Source organism: Aquarana catesbeiana, linkage group LG11 (assembly GCF_042186555.1).
Source record: "Aquarana catesbeiana isolate 2022-GZ linkage group LG11, ASM4218655v1, whole genome shotgun sequence".
Lineage (NCBI taxonomy): Eukaryota > Metazoa > Chordata > Amphibia > Anura > Ranidae > Aquarana > Aquarana catesbeiana.
This window is the reverse complement of record NC_133334.1, coordinates 255,727,030-255,744,927: the sequence shown is the minus strand read 5'-3', so window position 1 is coordinate 255,744,927 and position 17,898 is coordinate 255,727,030. Positions and strand designations below refer to the sequence as shown.

The window sequence follows — 17,898 nt, the reverse complement described above, 5'->3', positions numbered from 1 at the left end:
CGTGCTTCTGGGAGCCATTATTCTTTAATGGTACCCGCAACGCGATTGAATTCATCCACCATTGTCACAAGACGTGTGGCGATTGCGGCAAAAACGGAGTTTTAAAAACACGCTAAAAGGACTTTTATGTTGCTGAAAAAGGAGGAGGAGGAGCTTACACACACATCGGGCAGCCAATGAAGCGAATGGTTTTTAACTTTTCAAAGTTGGAGCGACTTGAGTTGCACCGATTAGAACAGTTCCATTGCTGTTAATGTCGTGCTTGTCGAGCTTGTCGTGCGACTTTGAACTGTCAAGTCGCATGGCAAGTCGGGGCAATGTAAACCGGGGCTTAAAGGGGGAGATTTATTAAAACTGGAGAGCACAGAATCTGGTGCAGCTGTACATAGTTACCAATCAGCTTCTAGCTTTTAGGCTGGGTCCACACCATTGCGAATTGGATGTGGATTTTCCCGCATCCAATTCGCATGTCAGGAGATTGTGACCGGCTCTCTATGGAGTCGGTTCACATATCTCTGCAGCGGGTCTGGTGCGATTTACACAAAACACTGTGCGTCTTTTGGTCCATTTCGGGTCCGAATTCAGCCCAAAAATAGGGGCTAAAAACCTAGACGCACCGGACCCCTGCTGGGAGCCGCATGCGGCTCATATGTGGACCCAGCCTTAAAGTCGCTGGGACACGAGTCACAGCAATTTAAACGGTTCCATTGCCTGCAATGTGGTGCGACTTGCGATCAGGAACGGTCAAAATCGCATTTAAAAAACCGCACCGGTGTGAACCAGGGCTGATTGCCAAAGCTTAATTGAACAAGCTGAAGTTAGAAGCGGATTGGTCCTCTGCGAATTGCTGTGATGATGGGAAGGGGCTGCGTCTGCGCGCTGGCGAAGAAAAAGTCGCATTTTACAGCTGATGATTCCTGAAATGTAAATGAAGTGACTCAGCTGGAGGAGCAACAAACACACGTGTGCAACTGTGCGTGGTAGTCAGAGGGCGTGGAGGGGGCGGGGCTGGACACAAGGGGGGAGGGGAGGGGCTGGACACATGGGCTTGTCTCTAGCTTCCAATCCTCTGCTGGAGTCACAGATCAGAAGCTCGTTGACGGAGAGTCAGCAGAGGAGCAGCACAGCGTCCCACCGACCGATCGACTCCATATTATCCGCCCAGCCGGTGAGTCCACCATCCATAATCATTATTATTATAAGTAGTAGTAGTAAAAGGCGAAAGATTTATTCAATCTGAAGAGAAACCAGAGTATGTAGTAGTATTATTATTATTACATCTGATCCCTCTTCTCATGCTGATGATCTCCCGCCTTCCCCGGTCGCTCAGACCTCTCTGCGGGATCCCCAAATGCTGGATCCCCCATCCCCCGTAGTCACAGCATTGTGATGGAAGGTTCTACCCCTGGAATCCGAATGAGGGGCGTGTCCAGAAAGTCATTTTGGCACGATGGAACATTTTGCTCCACCTCCCCGTATCAGGACAGCTAAGATCGAAAGGAATGCAGCGATTGGACCCCCCCCCCCCCCCCGTAAATCGAATTGTGCATAGCTCCCAATTGTCCCTGATTTGGAGCAATGTCCCTCTGTCCCTCATTCCTCCTCATTTGTCCCTCATTTTGGTCTGATCTATATAGATGTATATAAAATGCACTTTTTATCTATCAAAAAGTGTTTTCCAGTGCTAAACCTTTCATCTGATTTCTAAATTGCTGCATTTCTAAATTCCAAAAGCCAATATTAAGGAATAATAGTGGTAAAAAGAAAGCAACTTGTGTGTTTAACCCCTTCAATACCAGGCACTTAGACACCTTCCCGCCCAGACCAATTTTCAGCTTTCAGCGCTGTTGCAATTTGAATGACAATTACGCGGTCATGCTACACTGTACCCAAACAAATTTTTTATCATTTTGTTTCCACAAATAGAGCTTTCTTTTGGTGGTATTTGATCACCTCTGCGGTTTTTATTTTTTGCGCAACAAATAAAAAAAGACTGAAAATTTTGAAAAAAAACAAGTTTTTCTTTGTTTCTGTTAAAATTTTTTGTAAAGAAGTACGTTTTCTTCTTCAATGACGGGCACTGATACGCCGGCACTGATGATGGGCACTGATAGGCGGCACTGATGGGCACTCGTAGGTGGCATTAATTAGTACTTATGGGTGGCACTGATAGGTGGCACTGATGGGCACTGATAGGTGGGCACTGACAGGTGGCACTGATGACACTGATGGGTGGCACTGATAAAACTGATTGGTGGCATTGCTGGGCAGAACTTAAACATAATGGTGCCAATCAGTGCCCATTTGTGGTCACTGATTGGCACAGATTGGGCACATGTGGATGGCCATGGGGTACATACCTGGCCATCCACATGTTGTCCCTACCCTGGTGGTCCAGTGTGGTGATCTGAGGGGGGGGGCTGTGCTGATAAACAATCAGCGCAGACCCCCCCTGTCAGGAGAGCCGCCGGTCGGCTCTCCCCTACTCACGTCTGTCAGACGCAAGTGAGGAAAAGCTGGTCAGTGGCTCATCCTATTGACATCGTGATCAGCTGTGATTGGACACGGCTGATCACGTGGTAAAGAGCCTCCGCCGGAGGCTCTTTACCAAGATCGATGGAGCAGTGTGTCAGGCTGACACACCGCTCCACCGATCGCCGCGATGGGTGCGCGGCGGCAAGTTATCCTGCTGGATGTCATATGACGCCCAGTCAAGATAACTGAACCACCGCCTGGCCGTCATCTGCTATGGGCTGGGTGGGAAGTGGTTAAAGTGGATGTAAACCCGAAATTTTTTTTTTTTAATGTCATACTGTAGAGTATAAGATTTCCTATCATTTGAGCCCAGTCTTGCCACACAGAGTTAATCCATCTCTGAGCAATCCTCTTTTATTGTTCAGTGAGATAAAACTTGACAAACTGAGAAAAACTTTGTCAAATCCTCCCCCTTGCTGTGAGTGACAGGTGATTTACATATCTCGTGCACCAGCCTTAAGCAGGCCATACACGGTGGAATTTAGAACGAATTTTCTTTTCAAAATCAGAAAGTTTTTTGTTTTTTTTGTGATCCGATGGTGCCACCATTGATTTTCGAAATTCGGCCGACCGAGCCCTTCAATTTCACCGCATGTTGCTAGAGAAAAGAATTTTCTTCACCGGGAATCTTCTTTTCTGTCCGTAAATTTTCTTTTCTTATTACATTTCTCGCATGATTCTCCCATCATTGATTAGAAAATCGTTCATTTTTCTAAAAATTTCCAGCATGTCCGATTCCTCAAATTTGATTGCCGCACTAAAATCGGCCGTTGTTGCAGCCCACTAATTTATTTATTTATTTCAGGTACTTATATAGCGCCGTCAATTTACGCAGCACTTTACATATGCATTGTACATTCACATCAGTCCCTACCCTCAAGGAGCTTACAATCTAAGGTCCCTAACTCACATTCATACATACTAGGGACAATTTAGACAGAAGCCAATTAACCTACCAGCATGTCTTTGGAATGGTAAATTCTTTCATACGATTTTCAAAAGAAAATTCTTACAAAATTCGAACCGTGTATGGCCAGCAGAAGACATGCATTATTTTTTTTTAATTCCCACCCCCCACTCCTTACTTCAGCAGCTCTGCAAGGATTGGCTGTTCCACACCTCAGCATGATTGGGCCTGCTGAAGTCATGTGGTTACTTTCCTGTCTTTTCACTGGATGTTAGAGATCATAGCTGAAGTTCAGTGTAAGAAATACACAGGAGAAAATGCATATTAATAAGGGAAGTGTAGAGGTGGGCGGGGAGTCTGACATCACGACTCCACCCACCGAGCTCCAGACAACAGACCCGCCCACAGAATCTGCAGTTTTTCAGGTCTCATAACAGACAGAGGGGAGACATTTGTCAGGTAAAGATACATGCAGGAGGCATGTATATCCTTATAGATAACCCCTATGGCAGTAGCTTAGAAAGGATGACATTGGGTTTACATCCACTTTAACCAATCTTTTTTTTTTTTTGTACAATTCTCCTTTAAGGGGGCGTGGCAGGGGGTGTGTCCTATGCCTGCATACTTTTGCTGATAGGAGTCCCTCATTCCCATCTCAGAAAGTTGGGAATTATGAGATTGTGTGAGATCTGCATTCATGTCGGATTCCAGTTCTGTGCAGAGCATTTTTCAGCCCATTAATTTTGAATGCGCCAAAATCGCATCGCACCAAAACGAGAGCACTACTTACTTTGTAACCCACAATCCGCTGTGCGCAAAGTCGCACCTGCATTTCGGGTCTCGTTAACATACTATTGACGCACGCTGCAGATCGCATATGCGGTGCGTGGAATGTGCACGGAACGCGGGTTTCATGCCAGGGCTGCCACCTCATCCCTTTAAACCCGAACACATATGAATCACACGGGTTCTGTGGCTGATTAAGGTGGTAATTAAACTCACTTGGCGACTTATCTGCATTAAATTGGCCTCATTCAGTGTCATTCATATGTGTTCGGGTTTAAAGGGATGAGGTGGCAACCCTATTTCATGCACCGCGTTTTGGTGTGAACCAACCCTGAGCCCCAGTTCACAGCAGTGCGACTTGTCATGCGATTTGGCAGGTCCAAATCGCATGGCAAGTTGCACCCTATTGTCCGCACTGGAGATGTACAAATCTGTCTGGTGCCAATTAAAAAAAAAAAAAGTTCCTGCACTATTGGCGATTTCAGGTGCGACTTGCATAGATATCTGTGCCTGAAGCCGCACAAATATCAGCCAAGTTGCACCAACATGCAGCTTTTAAATGCGATTTCAAGTGAAGTCGCACAATTTCAAAACCACATTAAGCCCCCGTTCACATTGGAATCGTGCGACTTTGTCTGAAACCACGCGATTTCAAAGCCGCAGATCGGTGCGAGTTGGAAGACATCTGTGCAGCTTTACGCCCAGATGTCTATGCAAGCCGCACCCGAAATCGCCAAAACTAATGCAGGAATGCCTTTTTCAAATCAATGCGGCACCGCAATGTTGGCGTCGCACTGGTTTGGAACAGTGCGATTGCCGGAATTGGGGTCACATGACAAGTCGCTCCAATGTGAACAGAGGCTCGGCGTGAACTAGCGGTGCAACTTTAAAAAAAAAAAAAAAAAAAAAAAATGCTTTGCAGCACTTTTCAAGCGATGGGCAGGGGAGCTTTTTAAAGCGCTCTCAACATGCCTCCAAAGATGCTGCTTGCTGGACTTTTTTAAAAATGTTAAAAAAAATTCAAAATCTTTATTTCATGCCTCACCCGTTCCCCATCTGTTTCTGTCTGAAGATTCGATTTCCCACTAATATCTAAGGCTGCTTTCACACTGGGGCTGTGGGGGCGTCGGCGGTAAAACAGCGCTATTTTTAGCGCTGCTTTACCGTCGTTTTTGCGGCGGTATTCGGCCGCTAGCGGTGTGGTTTTAACCCCCGCTGGCGGCCGAAAAAGGGTTAAAACCGCTCACATAGCACGGCTATAGCCGCGGTATTGCCGCGGTATAGCCGCGCTGCCCCATTGATTTCAATGGGCAGGAGCGGTTTAGGAGCGGTGAATACACCGCTCCTTCACAGCTCCAAAGATGCGGTTTGCAGGAGTTTTTCTCTTCTGCCAGCGCACCGCACCGAGGGCTTTCACACTGAACAAACAGCAGCGGCTGTTTTGGGTCGGTTTGCAGGCAGTATTTTTAGCGCAATAACGCCTGCAAACCGCCCCAGTGTGAAAGGGGCCTAAGGAAACAAATGAATTTAATGTTTCCTACTTGGAGAGCACGAAGGGTTAAAGCCTAAATCCATTCTTCCTCTCCTTATAATGAATCTGGGTCTATATTTCTGTCTGTGACCCCCAGTGGGGAGAATCTCCCTCACTTCCTGTCTCTGTGACACCCATACAAGAAATAGGGGGTGCAGTGCTAATCATTTCTCACTGTATAAAGCAGAACCCCCCCCCCCCCCCCATCTCCAATGTGTGTCAAAAGAACCCCCTCCCCCCATGTACACACTACTGTGCAAAAGTTTTAGGCAGGTTTGAAAAATGCTGTAAATGAAGAAGGCATTCAGAAATAGAAGTGTTATTCGTTTATTTTTATCAATTAACATATTGGAAAGTAAATGAACAGGAGAGAAATCCAAATCCAATAAATATTCCCCCTCACACCGACATAGGTACACTTACATTGAAGGGACTCGGCAGGTCGGTTGTTTCAATCATCCTGGAGAACTAATCGCAGATCTTCTGTGGATGTCGGCTGCCTCAGATCCTTCCGTCTCTCCATGTAATCCCAGACAGACGCCATGATGGGGAGATCAGGGCTCTGTGGGGGGCCAAACCATCACTTCTGGTCAATTGAGAACAAAGTTGCAGGGTGAAGTTGCAATGGAAATCGCATGATTTGTAAGCCGCACTCCATGTGAATGGACTCAACACTGAAAGAATTCTTCATTTACAGCATTTTTCTTCATACCTGCACAGTACTGTATACCAGGAGATGACATTGTTGCCGGATAGCCCCCCCCTCCCCCCCCATTGTTGGAGTGCCCCCCCTCCCCCCATTATTGGAGTGCCCCCCTCCCCCCCATTATTGGAGTGTTCACACCTGACATTATTTCATCATGTGATCTAAAACATTTTTTTATGGTCGCTGGGCTCTGCGATTTTTAGCATTCCTGTCATTTTAATGATTCATCTGCTGCGGCCCAGCAAAGGGTTAAACGTGTCGGTGGAGCCGGATTCCTCCTTTACCACTTCCTGGTCATGTGACCCGCCGCAGGAGAGCCGCCAGTCAGTGTCAATAAAGCCGCATGACCTGCAGAGCATTGCACAATACAATCCGATTGTACAATCTCCTTCAGATCTACCAATAACTATGTAGTACACGGGGCGATCTGATTGGATGCGGAGTGACCGGACAGGTCAGCCCGGCTCTCGTGTTCCGTAATTTTAGTAATAATAAGGTGTCCATACACAGCGACTTGTGATTGATTTTATAACAAACAAGGAGCTCCTTATTGACAGATACAACACATACAGTAATGGATTGAAAATGATCATTTAATCGATTGGCATTACAATCAGTTGTCTGACACACACACACAGATATTTGTCCAATCGATCAGAATCAATTGAAAAAATTCTGCCACAACTGATCGATTGAAAGCTCACTATGTTGATGAAATGGAAGGTCTGTTGTTTACCATTTATATACAAATTCGATCATTTTAGGCCAGCCGTACACAATGCAAATTTCTTTCCTGCAACCACAGGTTGCAAGAAAGAAATTCACACAATACCCCACATTGACGCTGACACTGTCTTCTCCCGGTGGGGGAGGGGGGGGGGTTGTTCAGACGGATGGGGGGGGACTGGGGAGTTGTTTGGGGGGGGGGAGCCATTCCCTTCGGGAGAAAAAAGCGATTATTTTTAGCCCCTATAGCAGCCGCTAGCTATAATTTTAAATCAATTAGTCAGGCCGGTTGTACCCGAGTTGATCGATCAGCTTTGTACATTCGGCCCACCCACAAACTTCACACCGGCACCTCCCGGGCCTTTAAGGCCCCTTTTCACACTTTGTGCGGCTTTTCCTGCGATCCGGGACTGCAAAGTCGCATGACAAGTGGTACCCCATGATTCCCAATGAATACCGTTCATATCTGTGCGACTCTAAAGTAGTCCCTTGTCCGGCTTTGATGTGACTTGAGATCCATAGACCTCCAACATTAGACATTGCTTCAAGTCGCATCAAAGTCGCGTGACTTTCAGGTCGTAGGAGTGTGAAAGGGGCCCTAAGAGGTTTAGGTTGCCGGGAGGCGGGGCTTTAGACCCCGTGTGCACCATGATTGGCTGTCGTATGTTCCGAAAACTCCCGATGTGAAGCGGTGATTGGAGCTTTTGATTGGGTGCCGGGCTTCTCGGCTCAGCTGTACGGATCTTGGGTTCACGCGAATATGTGACCGCTCAGCGCCAAGGACCAGACGCCGTATATTTTGCGTGCGGCCGGCGCTAAGGGGTTAATGATTGGATCAGTGCGTGGCCGGCCTTGGTTGCATTGATTGATCAGATCCATACAAGGGTGACCACCGTTCAGGAGATCGTACAATCAGATTGGATTGTGTATGGTGAGCATTCGATCTTATCAGTCAGCATGTATTATGTGACTGGATACAACCAGAATAGTTTAGGATTGTCCTCCTAGGACAGCGGGGGAGGGGGGCGACTAGACACCCCCCCCCCCCTCCTGAAATCCAACAACCTCCACCACACCTCCTACAAAAAGACAACACAATCCCCCCAACAACAAACCTTCCCGGGACGTGTCCAGATCTGGCGGGTGAGGGGGGGGGGGGGATTCGATCTTCTCCGATATTTATAATCTCCAATGTTGCAAATCAAAAATGATTTATTTGGGATTTTACAAAAAGAATGATCACATGTGATTAGGGGGGAGGGGATTCTGCTGGTTTCCTGGCTTTGAGCGATATTTATAGTGGGAGGGGGGGGGATGTAGTGAAGGACATACATGGAGATTGTTGTGTGTCGGGGGGGGGGGGGGGGCATTCATTCATTCTTGGGGTTCCTGGCAGGAAATTCCTCCATAAGGCTCCATTCACATTTGTGCAACTTGTCCTGCAACTTTGGACATCAGAGTCCCATGACAAGCCGTTCCCCGTGTTTTCCAAGGATAACCATCTATACGTGTGGTTCATGCACTACTTTGGTCCGACTTTCATGCAGCTTGAGGGCGTTAGACTTCAATGTGAACCCTCAGAAGTTACATGAAGGACCAGTTCACACCACATGCAGTCCAAGGCGTGTTTTATTTATTTATTTTTTATTTATTTATTTGTTTTCTGCTTCAAAAACGCATGGATAGTAGGTTATATGGTTTTCAATTACATAGTTCACAATGAAGTCTCAGTGCGTTCCAGAAAAAAAAAAAGTACAACATGCTGCATTTTTTTCTGTACTGTAATGCAGTAAAATGCATTGAAAACGCACATGTTCTTATTTGGTAAAAAAAAAAAGAGTTAGCATTAAAGCATTAAAAAAGGGCCAAAAACGCATCAGAACGTACTTAAAAAAAAAAAAATTGCATGCAAAAAAAGCATCTGGAACACATCCGGACTGCGTTTCTATGATGTGAACGTGCCCATTCTGCTGCATTTTTGATGCGTTTCCAGATGCTTTCTTCCTGTTTTTTCACTGTACTGGGGGGTCCTGTCCGTTTTTTATGCGCTCCAGTGCATTCTTGATGCATTTTAGTGCTAGTTCACACCAGATGCAGTAAAATGCGTTTTTTTTTTTTGTTTTGTTTTAGGTTTTGTTTTTTACTGCATGAAAAATGCATACAGTGTATTCTAATGGTCCTAGTTCACACCAGTGCAGTCAGTTCCAGTGCAGGAAAAAAAGGTAGAACACATGTCATGTCAAATCGCATCAAAAGTGAATCAGGGCTTAATGCATATCGATTTGCCTTGATCTGACGTGCATTTTTCAAGTGTGCTGAAAACACAGATCAACGCATATTAAAATGCATATAAAACAAATAAAAACGTACATGCATTTTAGCGCAAGTCGGCGTGAATTCAGCCTTCGGGAGCTTATCCAAATAAACGAGTGGGGGGAGGGGATTGTACATTACAGGTTTACAAACATGAAATTGCGACTCATTCCAACCGTAAATGGATCGCATATTTGTCGCAGATCGCCATTTGATGTGATCCGCTGATCTGGTAATTGAATTCTCTTGGGGGGGGGGGGGCTGTACCCCAAAAAGGACACCATTCAAAGGACCCCTTCTTCAGATTGTTTAATGCTGGAGATTCGCCGCCGCTATCTGGATTCGCCAAATCTCACTGGAGCGAATCTGCACGTATTTTGCTCCTCGCTGGTGACACTTTCCAGTCTGAACTTTCTGCGAATGGAAATTTCCTCCACGTGTGTATGTGAGCCACAGATGGTTCTGGAATATGTTTCCCTTTTTATGATCTGTAGATAAGACTGAAAGGCGGAGGCCGGAGGCTGTGCACTCATATGGGAGGAGGTGACCTGAACCCGTTCACCTTCCGCATTCCTCAACCCAGCTGCCGCCCCCTGCTGGGGACTCTGAAAACTGCACACTGTGCTGGGGCTCATTTACACCGAATGCATCGATCAATGCAAGGATACTGCCAATTCTACGGCTGCGTCCAGTTTACACCAAAGTTTTGCATTGGTGTGTGCCGGGGAGCAATGTAGACACGCTTCATTTTTAAAAAAAAATTTGTTTTGCAAGGCAGTGCATTATAACGCGCATCAATGCATTGCAATGGGCTGCAGTGTATAAAATGTACATAGAAGGTAAAAAAGAGAAAAAAAAACAAAAAAAAAAAAACCAAGGACCGTCATGTGTTAACAACGTTATCCAGCTCATAGCACTGTGTATTCAAACCGCAATCCAGTACAGGCGCATTATATGCACCAAAACGCACATCAATTTACACGTCACTGTAACATGATTGACCGGAGCTCCAACATCGTACCTCTGGCAATTCATGGTTGTGTGTTGGGTTGCATTGCCAATAATGGTGCACGTCTGCTGTTTGGCCTCCTAGGGATCGTTTGCAGTCCATTCATTTCAATTGACTTTCTTAACGCTATGCAAGTTAACAGATTAACGCACTTCTAAAATGTAAAAGGGCCATTTAATACGTCTTGTTTCTATGTATAGTATGTGTAATAATAGGTGTAGAGAACACATTCTTTTCCACTAAGGACTGTGCCCTTAGGCTCGATTCACACCTATGCATGTTGCTTTTGGGCGTTTTTGGAGGTTTTTTTTTCATGCTTGCCACGTTTTTGAGCAGCGTTTTGCGGCGTTTTTGCCGCGATTTGCGTTTGCGTTTTTTTTTTTTTTTGTTTTTTTTTTTTACTGTTTTTTTTTACAGTCTTAAAAAAAAAAAAAAAAAAAAATGTAAAAAAAAAAATTAAAAAAAAAAAAAAAAAAAAAACGGCAAGAACGCATCAAAAACGCACCAAAAACGCTGCAAAAAAACGGTGCACTTGCGTTTTTGATGCTTGTCCATTGAATTCTATTACATGCAAAACGCTGCATTTTGCATGAAAAAAAGTCCCTGACCCTTTCCAAAAATGCAGAGAAACAAAAAGGCATTGATGTGAACATGTTCCATAGGAACCCATGTTAAAAAACTCCCGTGCATTTCTGCAAAATGCAAAATGCATCAAAAAACGCGCTAGTGTGAATGGAGCCTTAGAGTGACCTGATACAAAGGTATATACTCTCTGTATTATATTCCTTGGCATTATATTCCTGGGGCGCCTCCTGGCTTGGCTCTGTCAGACCCTACGCCTCCTACTAGAGGGAGAACTTAGAAAGCGGTTTGTGAAATTAAAATATGAAAGAACAGTCATGTAAAAAATAATTTACAGGTATTATGATAACTAAGATGAGTACTTGGTGTGTAGTTTTTTTTTGATTTGTCGGTAATATTGTAAATCGGAAATAAGTCTAATGGGTTTGTTTTTTTTTTTTTTTTCTCCTGCAGGAAACCGAAGATTTCTCTGCTCTACAGACCAGAAATCAGGATATCTTTGTCTGGCGTCTGTTAGAATGTCCAGCGCCTTCTCCGGGTGGGTCCTGAGAACCGCAAAGCGTCAGATTAACCTTCTCCATGGAGGGAAACGTTCTTATTCGCAAGGTCTGATGAGAAGAGGCCAGGCAAGATGGCGGCGAGCGCGGCCTGGTGGTGCCGCCACGCAGACGTGTCTGTGCTACCCACTGCTCTACTCCACTGACCGGTCCTACCGGCCCACGGCTGAGGATGTCAACTATCAGTTGTTACCAGAGAAGATTAACGACATCCTGCGAGCCAACGAGCAGTCCTGCAAGATGGCGGACAGCGATCCCAAGAACCGTGGCACAATCCTGAAGTTTGAAAGCAACATCCTGGCCTCTAACATGCCTTGCGAGGACCGCCGGAGCGCCGCCACGTGCCTGCAGAGCAAAGGGAACTTGTTTGGGGTCTTTGATGGCCACGCTGGGACCGCATGCGCTCAGTCGGTCAGCGAGCGCCTCTTCTACTACATTGCCGTCTCCCTGATGTCACAGGCAAGCTTGGAGGAGATGGAGCTCGCCCGAGAGAAAATGAAGCCCGTCCTTCCCATCCTCCACTGGCACAAGCACAAAAATGACTACATGTACCGAGAGATCGCCTCGCTCTACGCTGACCACCTGCGGGTGTTTTGGCAGGAGCTCATCGACCTGGACAACGAATCCGGCATGAACGTGGCGGACGCCATGGTCTACGCCTTCCAGAGGCTGGACTCTGACATCTCGCTGGAGGCCCAGGTCCCCACTGACAACCAATTGCTCAGGAACATCACCTTGCAAGTCGCCTTTTCTGGGGCCACGGCCTGCGTCTCGCACGTAGACGGCATCCACCTGCACGTCGCTAATTCTGGAGACTGCCGGGCGGTGCTGGGCGTCCAAGACCACAATGGCACTTGGTCCAGTGTCCCGCTTACAGCTGACCACAACGCTTTTAATCTATCCGAGCTGCAGAGGGTGCAGTCAGAGCACCCCGAGTCCGAGGAGGAGACAGTTGTGTCTGACCAACGGTTGTTGGGGCTCTTGATGCCCTTCCGGGCCTTTGGGGACGTTCAGGTCAAATGGAGTGAGGAGCTACAGAAAAGCATCCTTCAGGGCGCCTGCGATGCGGAACCTTTAAATATTTATCAGTATTACCCGGCAAACTACCACACCCCTCCATACCTAACGGCAACCCCGGAGGTCACCTACCACAAACTGAGGCCGCAGGACAAGTTCCTGGTCATGGCCTCCGATGGACTTTGGGACTTGCTTGACAACCAGGAGGTAGTGCGCCTCGTAGCGGAACACCTATCCGAAATCAGCATTCGGGAGCCCCAGATTTCCACAGAGAAGCGTAGCCTTGGCACCATGCATGACCTGCTTCTTCAGAGACGGAGCAGCAGGGTCAACACACAGGACCGGAACGTTGCCACACACCTGATCCGGAATGCCGTCGGCACCAACGAGGACGGAGAGGTGGACCAGGAGAGACTGGCTGCCATGCTGAGCCTGCCTGAGGATCTGTCCAGGATGTACAGGGACGATATTACCATAACAGTCATCTACTTTAACTCCAGCGCTATTGAGGCGCAGTACCAGGAGAGCGAGGAGCAGTAGAGGCGCCAAATCAGTACGCCATCTGCTACCTTGTGAGGTTTTATAAATGATTTTCTTTCTTGTACAGTAATGTTGATGTGTGACCATTAGGTAAAGCTGTTTGAATTTTTTTTTTTTATTAAATAAGATGCTTTATTCTACTAAGCCACTATGTCTGGCTTTATTTCAGTATTCAGTTATTGCAACCAAATATCAGCGAAGAACTTAGTAAGCGGAGAGAGAGGCTTCATTCTCTGAAATATAACTCCAGCCCATGAAATGCCAACCCTCATACAAAGTTGTTCTAACCAGAACTGGTCTTGTGTTTGTTCCCGGATCTGTACACCTGCTGTGTCCATTATGAGGAGTTCCCAACATCCCTGTGCTGAGTTCCTGGGTCTTGTACACCTGCAATGTGGATTGAGGTGTTCCCACCATCCCTACACAGTGTGTGTGTGTGTGTGTGTGTATATTTTAATATTTTTATTTTAATTTTATTTTTTTTTGTTAAAAGTATTGGAACGCCTGCCTTTACACGCACATGAACTTTAATGACATCCCAGTCTTTGTCCGTAGGGTTCAATATTGAGTGAGGCCCACCCTTTGCAGCTATAACAGCTTCAACTCTTCTGGGAAAGCTGTCCACAAGGTTTAGGAGCGTGTCTTGCTTTGTGAACTGGTGCACAGTCGTGTTGGAACAGGAAGGGGCCATCCCCAAACTGTTCCCACAAAGTTGGGAGCATGAAATTGTCCAAAATGTCTTGGTTTGCTAACAACTTAACCAGGGCCATCTTTAATATTGATTGGACCCCGGGCGAACATTTTTTTTATTTTTTGGGGCCACCCCCCCTCCAAAGCCCCCACTCTGAGACATACAATAAATAGCAGCTAGACTCAAAATCAGTTCACTGCAGCAGATCAGGCAGCGATTGGTTGCCAGAGGTTACAGCACACATTACGGCTCAGTGATTAGTTGCTAGAGCTTACAGCACATCATTTCTGCTTGCTGATTGGTTTTTAGTGGTTACTGCACATTATTACTGCTCACTAATTGGTTGCTAGAGGTTACTGCACATCATTACCCCTCACCAATTGGTTGCTAGAGGTTACTGCACATCATTATTGTTGCTCACTACTTGGTTGCTAGAAATTACAGGAGATCATTACTGTTCACTGATTTGTTGCTGAAGGTTACTGTAGCACATCGTTACCACTCACTGGTGCTAGAGGTTATAGCACATCATTACAGTGCAGGGTTGAGGGGTGCGCTGTGTATGGAGTGCAGGGCGAAGGGGTTGCTGTGCAATGCACGCAAGTGTGAAGCAGTAGTACGATAATTAGAGGTTTAAATCAGGTGTGAGGAGGCGACATTGGGCCCGGTGATCTTTGACGTCTCCTTTGTTGTTCAGGAGTTGTTCTCAACCTCTTTAACACCCCTTTCACACTGAGGTGGTTTTCAGTTGTAGCACTAGAAATAGCACCTGTAAAGCACCTGAAAGCTGCCTCACATTCATTTCAGTGCGACTTTTCACACGGGGCAGTGCACTTGCGGGACGTTAGGAAAAGTCCTGCAAGCAGCATCTTTTTTGGGGGGGTGGGGGGGTGGGAGCGCTGTATTTAGAGCTCCCAAAACACCCTGCCCATTGAAATGAATGAGCAGCTCTTCCAAAGCACCTGAAAAGGGCTTCGGAAGTACTGCAACACGGGCACTTTTAACTCCTTCTTAAAAGCGCCGCATAAACAACGCTTTAGCGGCGCTTGAGCGCTAACGTGGCTGTGGCCCCAGTGTGAAAGGGGTCTAAGGTTGCCTACCCCTGCTCTACAGTATATGTAGTGCTCACATTCTAGCCCCTGTTCTGGATTGGTTTTTAAAGAGCTGAAAAATGATGAGTATATTAGAATATATATATATCTATCTATCTATCTATATATATCAATGAGAGAAAGTGTTCTGAGTAATAAAGAGTAAATTATTGGTTTACAGGTCATATGTATTTCAACATTTTCCATTCTCCTGAACATCAGATCAATCCAATCTGCAGAGAATAATCAGCTCTTGAATAGGCCGGTAGCATACAGGTTGGGAATATAAAAAGGTACAAAGATCCATCTGCCCCCTTCTGGCCATAACTGGTATGCATTATTTCATACAAATTTTCCTGCCATAAAGCACCACGGACCCCCCTCTACATTCAGGTTATTCTTCATCCATATCTGCCAATGGCCCTATTCTGCAGCACTGTATAGGGAACAGTCACATCAGTCTCTGCACCAGAGGAAATGCATTTTAATGTCGCCCCCCCCCCCCCCCATTACACACTATTATTATACATTTATATAGCTCTAACTCATTCTGCAGTGCTGTACAGAGAACACTCAGCCAGTCACATCAGCATAACTCCCAACTGTCCCTGATTTGGAGCAATGTCCCTCTGTCCCTCTTTCCTGCTCATTTATCCTTCATTTTGGTCTGATCCATATAGTTGTATATAAAATGCACTATTTATTTTTCAAAAAGTGTTTCCCAGTGCTAAACCTTTCATCTGATTTCTAAATGGCTGCATTTGTAAATGTCAAAAGCCAATATAAAGGAATAGTAGTGGTAAAAAAAAAAAAGCACCTGTGGCTCTAACGAATCATTTTTTTTTTGTGTCCTATGCCTACATACTTTTGCTAACAGGTGTCCCTCGTTCCCATCTCAAAAAGTTGGGAGGTATGACATCAGTCTCTTCACCCGAGGAGCTTACACTCTAATGTTCCCACCACCCTCTATTCTTTGGGTTTTGCTGCCATGCATCCTACTCAGCTATTCAGTTCCAGCCTGGCCCACCATTTGGGGGAGGAAAGGCACCGAGCGGCAGCTGGTATTTAGCAGGTCTCAGGTTGGTTTCACTTACTCTTGTTGTCTTTCCTTGTATCTCCTATGAGGAATATTTTTATACATTACTGATGGACCTGTGTTAAAAAAAAAAAAAAAAAAAAAAATTATAAATCATTTAATAATTTATTATTATCTCTACATATTATAAGTGAATGTTTGCTGCTGTTCCAGGAATCTGATATAAAATATATGCTGAAAATGGATGACCTTCTACATTTGGAGGGGGGCTCATGTCACCATTTAGTGGCTGCATTACCCAGAAGGAACGAGCCAAAGAAACAAATCGCAGAGGTGGCTTCCATCGTGGCTCAGTGGCTTTGTCCTCCAGCAGGCCAGTCCTGGCAGGAAAGAGCGCAGAGAAAGGCGGCCAGGATGGTTCGGTGGATTTGTCTTCCAATGGGATAGTTTTGGTGGCTTATTTGGATGGAGACATCTGGTATCTGCCACATACAGTCACTTTGTAGAGCAATGGTCTCCAAACCTTTCGGTACACACTGTGGGTTTTACAAATATTGGTGGGCCAAAGAAAAAAGTCTGTTTTTAAGGAGTCCCCTCTTATATCCAGGTGTACCCAGAGACTTAACCCCCCCAACCCCTAACATCCAGGAGTACCCATCAGAATCTTACCCCCCCCACCGGGAATGATGAGAGCACATGTACAGTATCTTACAAAAGTAAGTACACCCCTCACATTTTTGTAAATATTTTATTCTATCTTTTCATGTGACAACACTGAAGAAATGACACTTTGCTACAATGTAAAGTAGTGAGTGTACAGCTTGTATAACAGTGTAAATAGTTACAATCCACGGATATAGCACCACTAATGCATTTCAGCCTGAAGTATTCTTACTCATAGCCAGCAGGGCTTTTTTTTTCTCAAAGAATAGGTCCCGGTACTCTCCCCACCCTGACCTACCTCTGAGCACCATCCCTTGTCTTCGCCCCATACCCACCTCCTAGTACCACTCCATTCAGAGAATACAGAGCCAAGTATCATTATGAGGGAGTTTAGTTTTTTGTATGGAATTGGTTAATGATAATAGACCCCCCCCCAGAAAGAACACATTTCCCCCAGCAACAACAGATCATTCCCAGCACCAATAGACCCCCCCAGCAACTACAGACCCTCCCGAAAGAACAAAACCTGCTCCCCAGCAACAATAGATTCCTACTAGAAACAATAGATCTGCCCTATCAACAAAAGCTACTGGCAACAATAGATCCCCCAGTAGCTAGCATCAATAGACCCTCCACTGGATCCACTCCATAAGAACCCCAGAGCAAAAGTTCTCCCACCAGCAACAATAGATCCCTCAGCAACGGGAAGACTCCCTACAAACTGCTCCTGTTGTCAGGATCCTCCCAGGCCAGCTCTTGAGCCCCAGCCCGAGGCAGGGCACCCCCTCCCCCCCAAGACTATGGGGTTTGCCTCAAGGGCCACCGACTGTCCCCTCAGCAACACTACAACCCCCAGCTACAGTAGATCCCCAGCTGTCAGCATCAAAAGACCCTCCAGCACACCCCATCCCCCTTTGCTAGTACATACATTCTGTGCTGGAACTGTGTTCCCATGTGTTGCCGCCGAAAAAAAGCCCTGCTCATAGCTATGATTAAGGCCACTTCAGGCTAAAATATTTTAGTAGTGCTATATCCATGGATTTTAACCATGAATCAAAATAAAGCTGTACTAATCAGGATCCTGGCAGGTGCTGACTTTACTATATACACTATATTAGGCCTGGCTCGCAGTCTCCACTCTAATTCATCCCAAAGGTGTTCTATCAGGTTGAGGTCAGGACTCTGTGCAGGCCAGACAAGTTCCTCCA

The 17,898-nt window shown here is 46.0% G+C and overlaps 1 protein-coding gene across 1 annotated transcript; it reads left to right on the top strand.

Moving 5' to 3' along the window:
* The first annotated feature begins 1,016 nt into the window (after window positions 1-1,016).
* PDP2 (pyruvate dehydrogenase phosphatase catalytic subunit 2) lies at window positions 1,017-13,353 on the top strand. The gene is made up of 2 exons (XM_073605703.1): window positions 1,017-1,168; window positions 11,549-13,353. Exon 2 carries the CDS (start codon window positions 11,614-11,616, stop codon window positions 13,207-13,209), a length of 1,596 nt encoding a protein of 531 aa, XP_073461804.1. The 5' UTR covers window positions 1,017-1,168; window positions 11,549-11,613; the 3' UTR covers window positions 13,210-13,353.
* Window positions 13,354-17,898: the final 4,545 nt, after the last annotated feature.

Coding starts and splice junctions, on each gene's coding strand:
- PDP2 (XM_073605703.1), top strand. CDS start 11,614: ATGTCCAGCGCCTTCTCCGGGTGGGTCCTGAGAACCGCAAAGCGTCAG.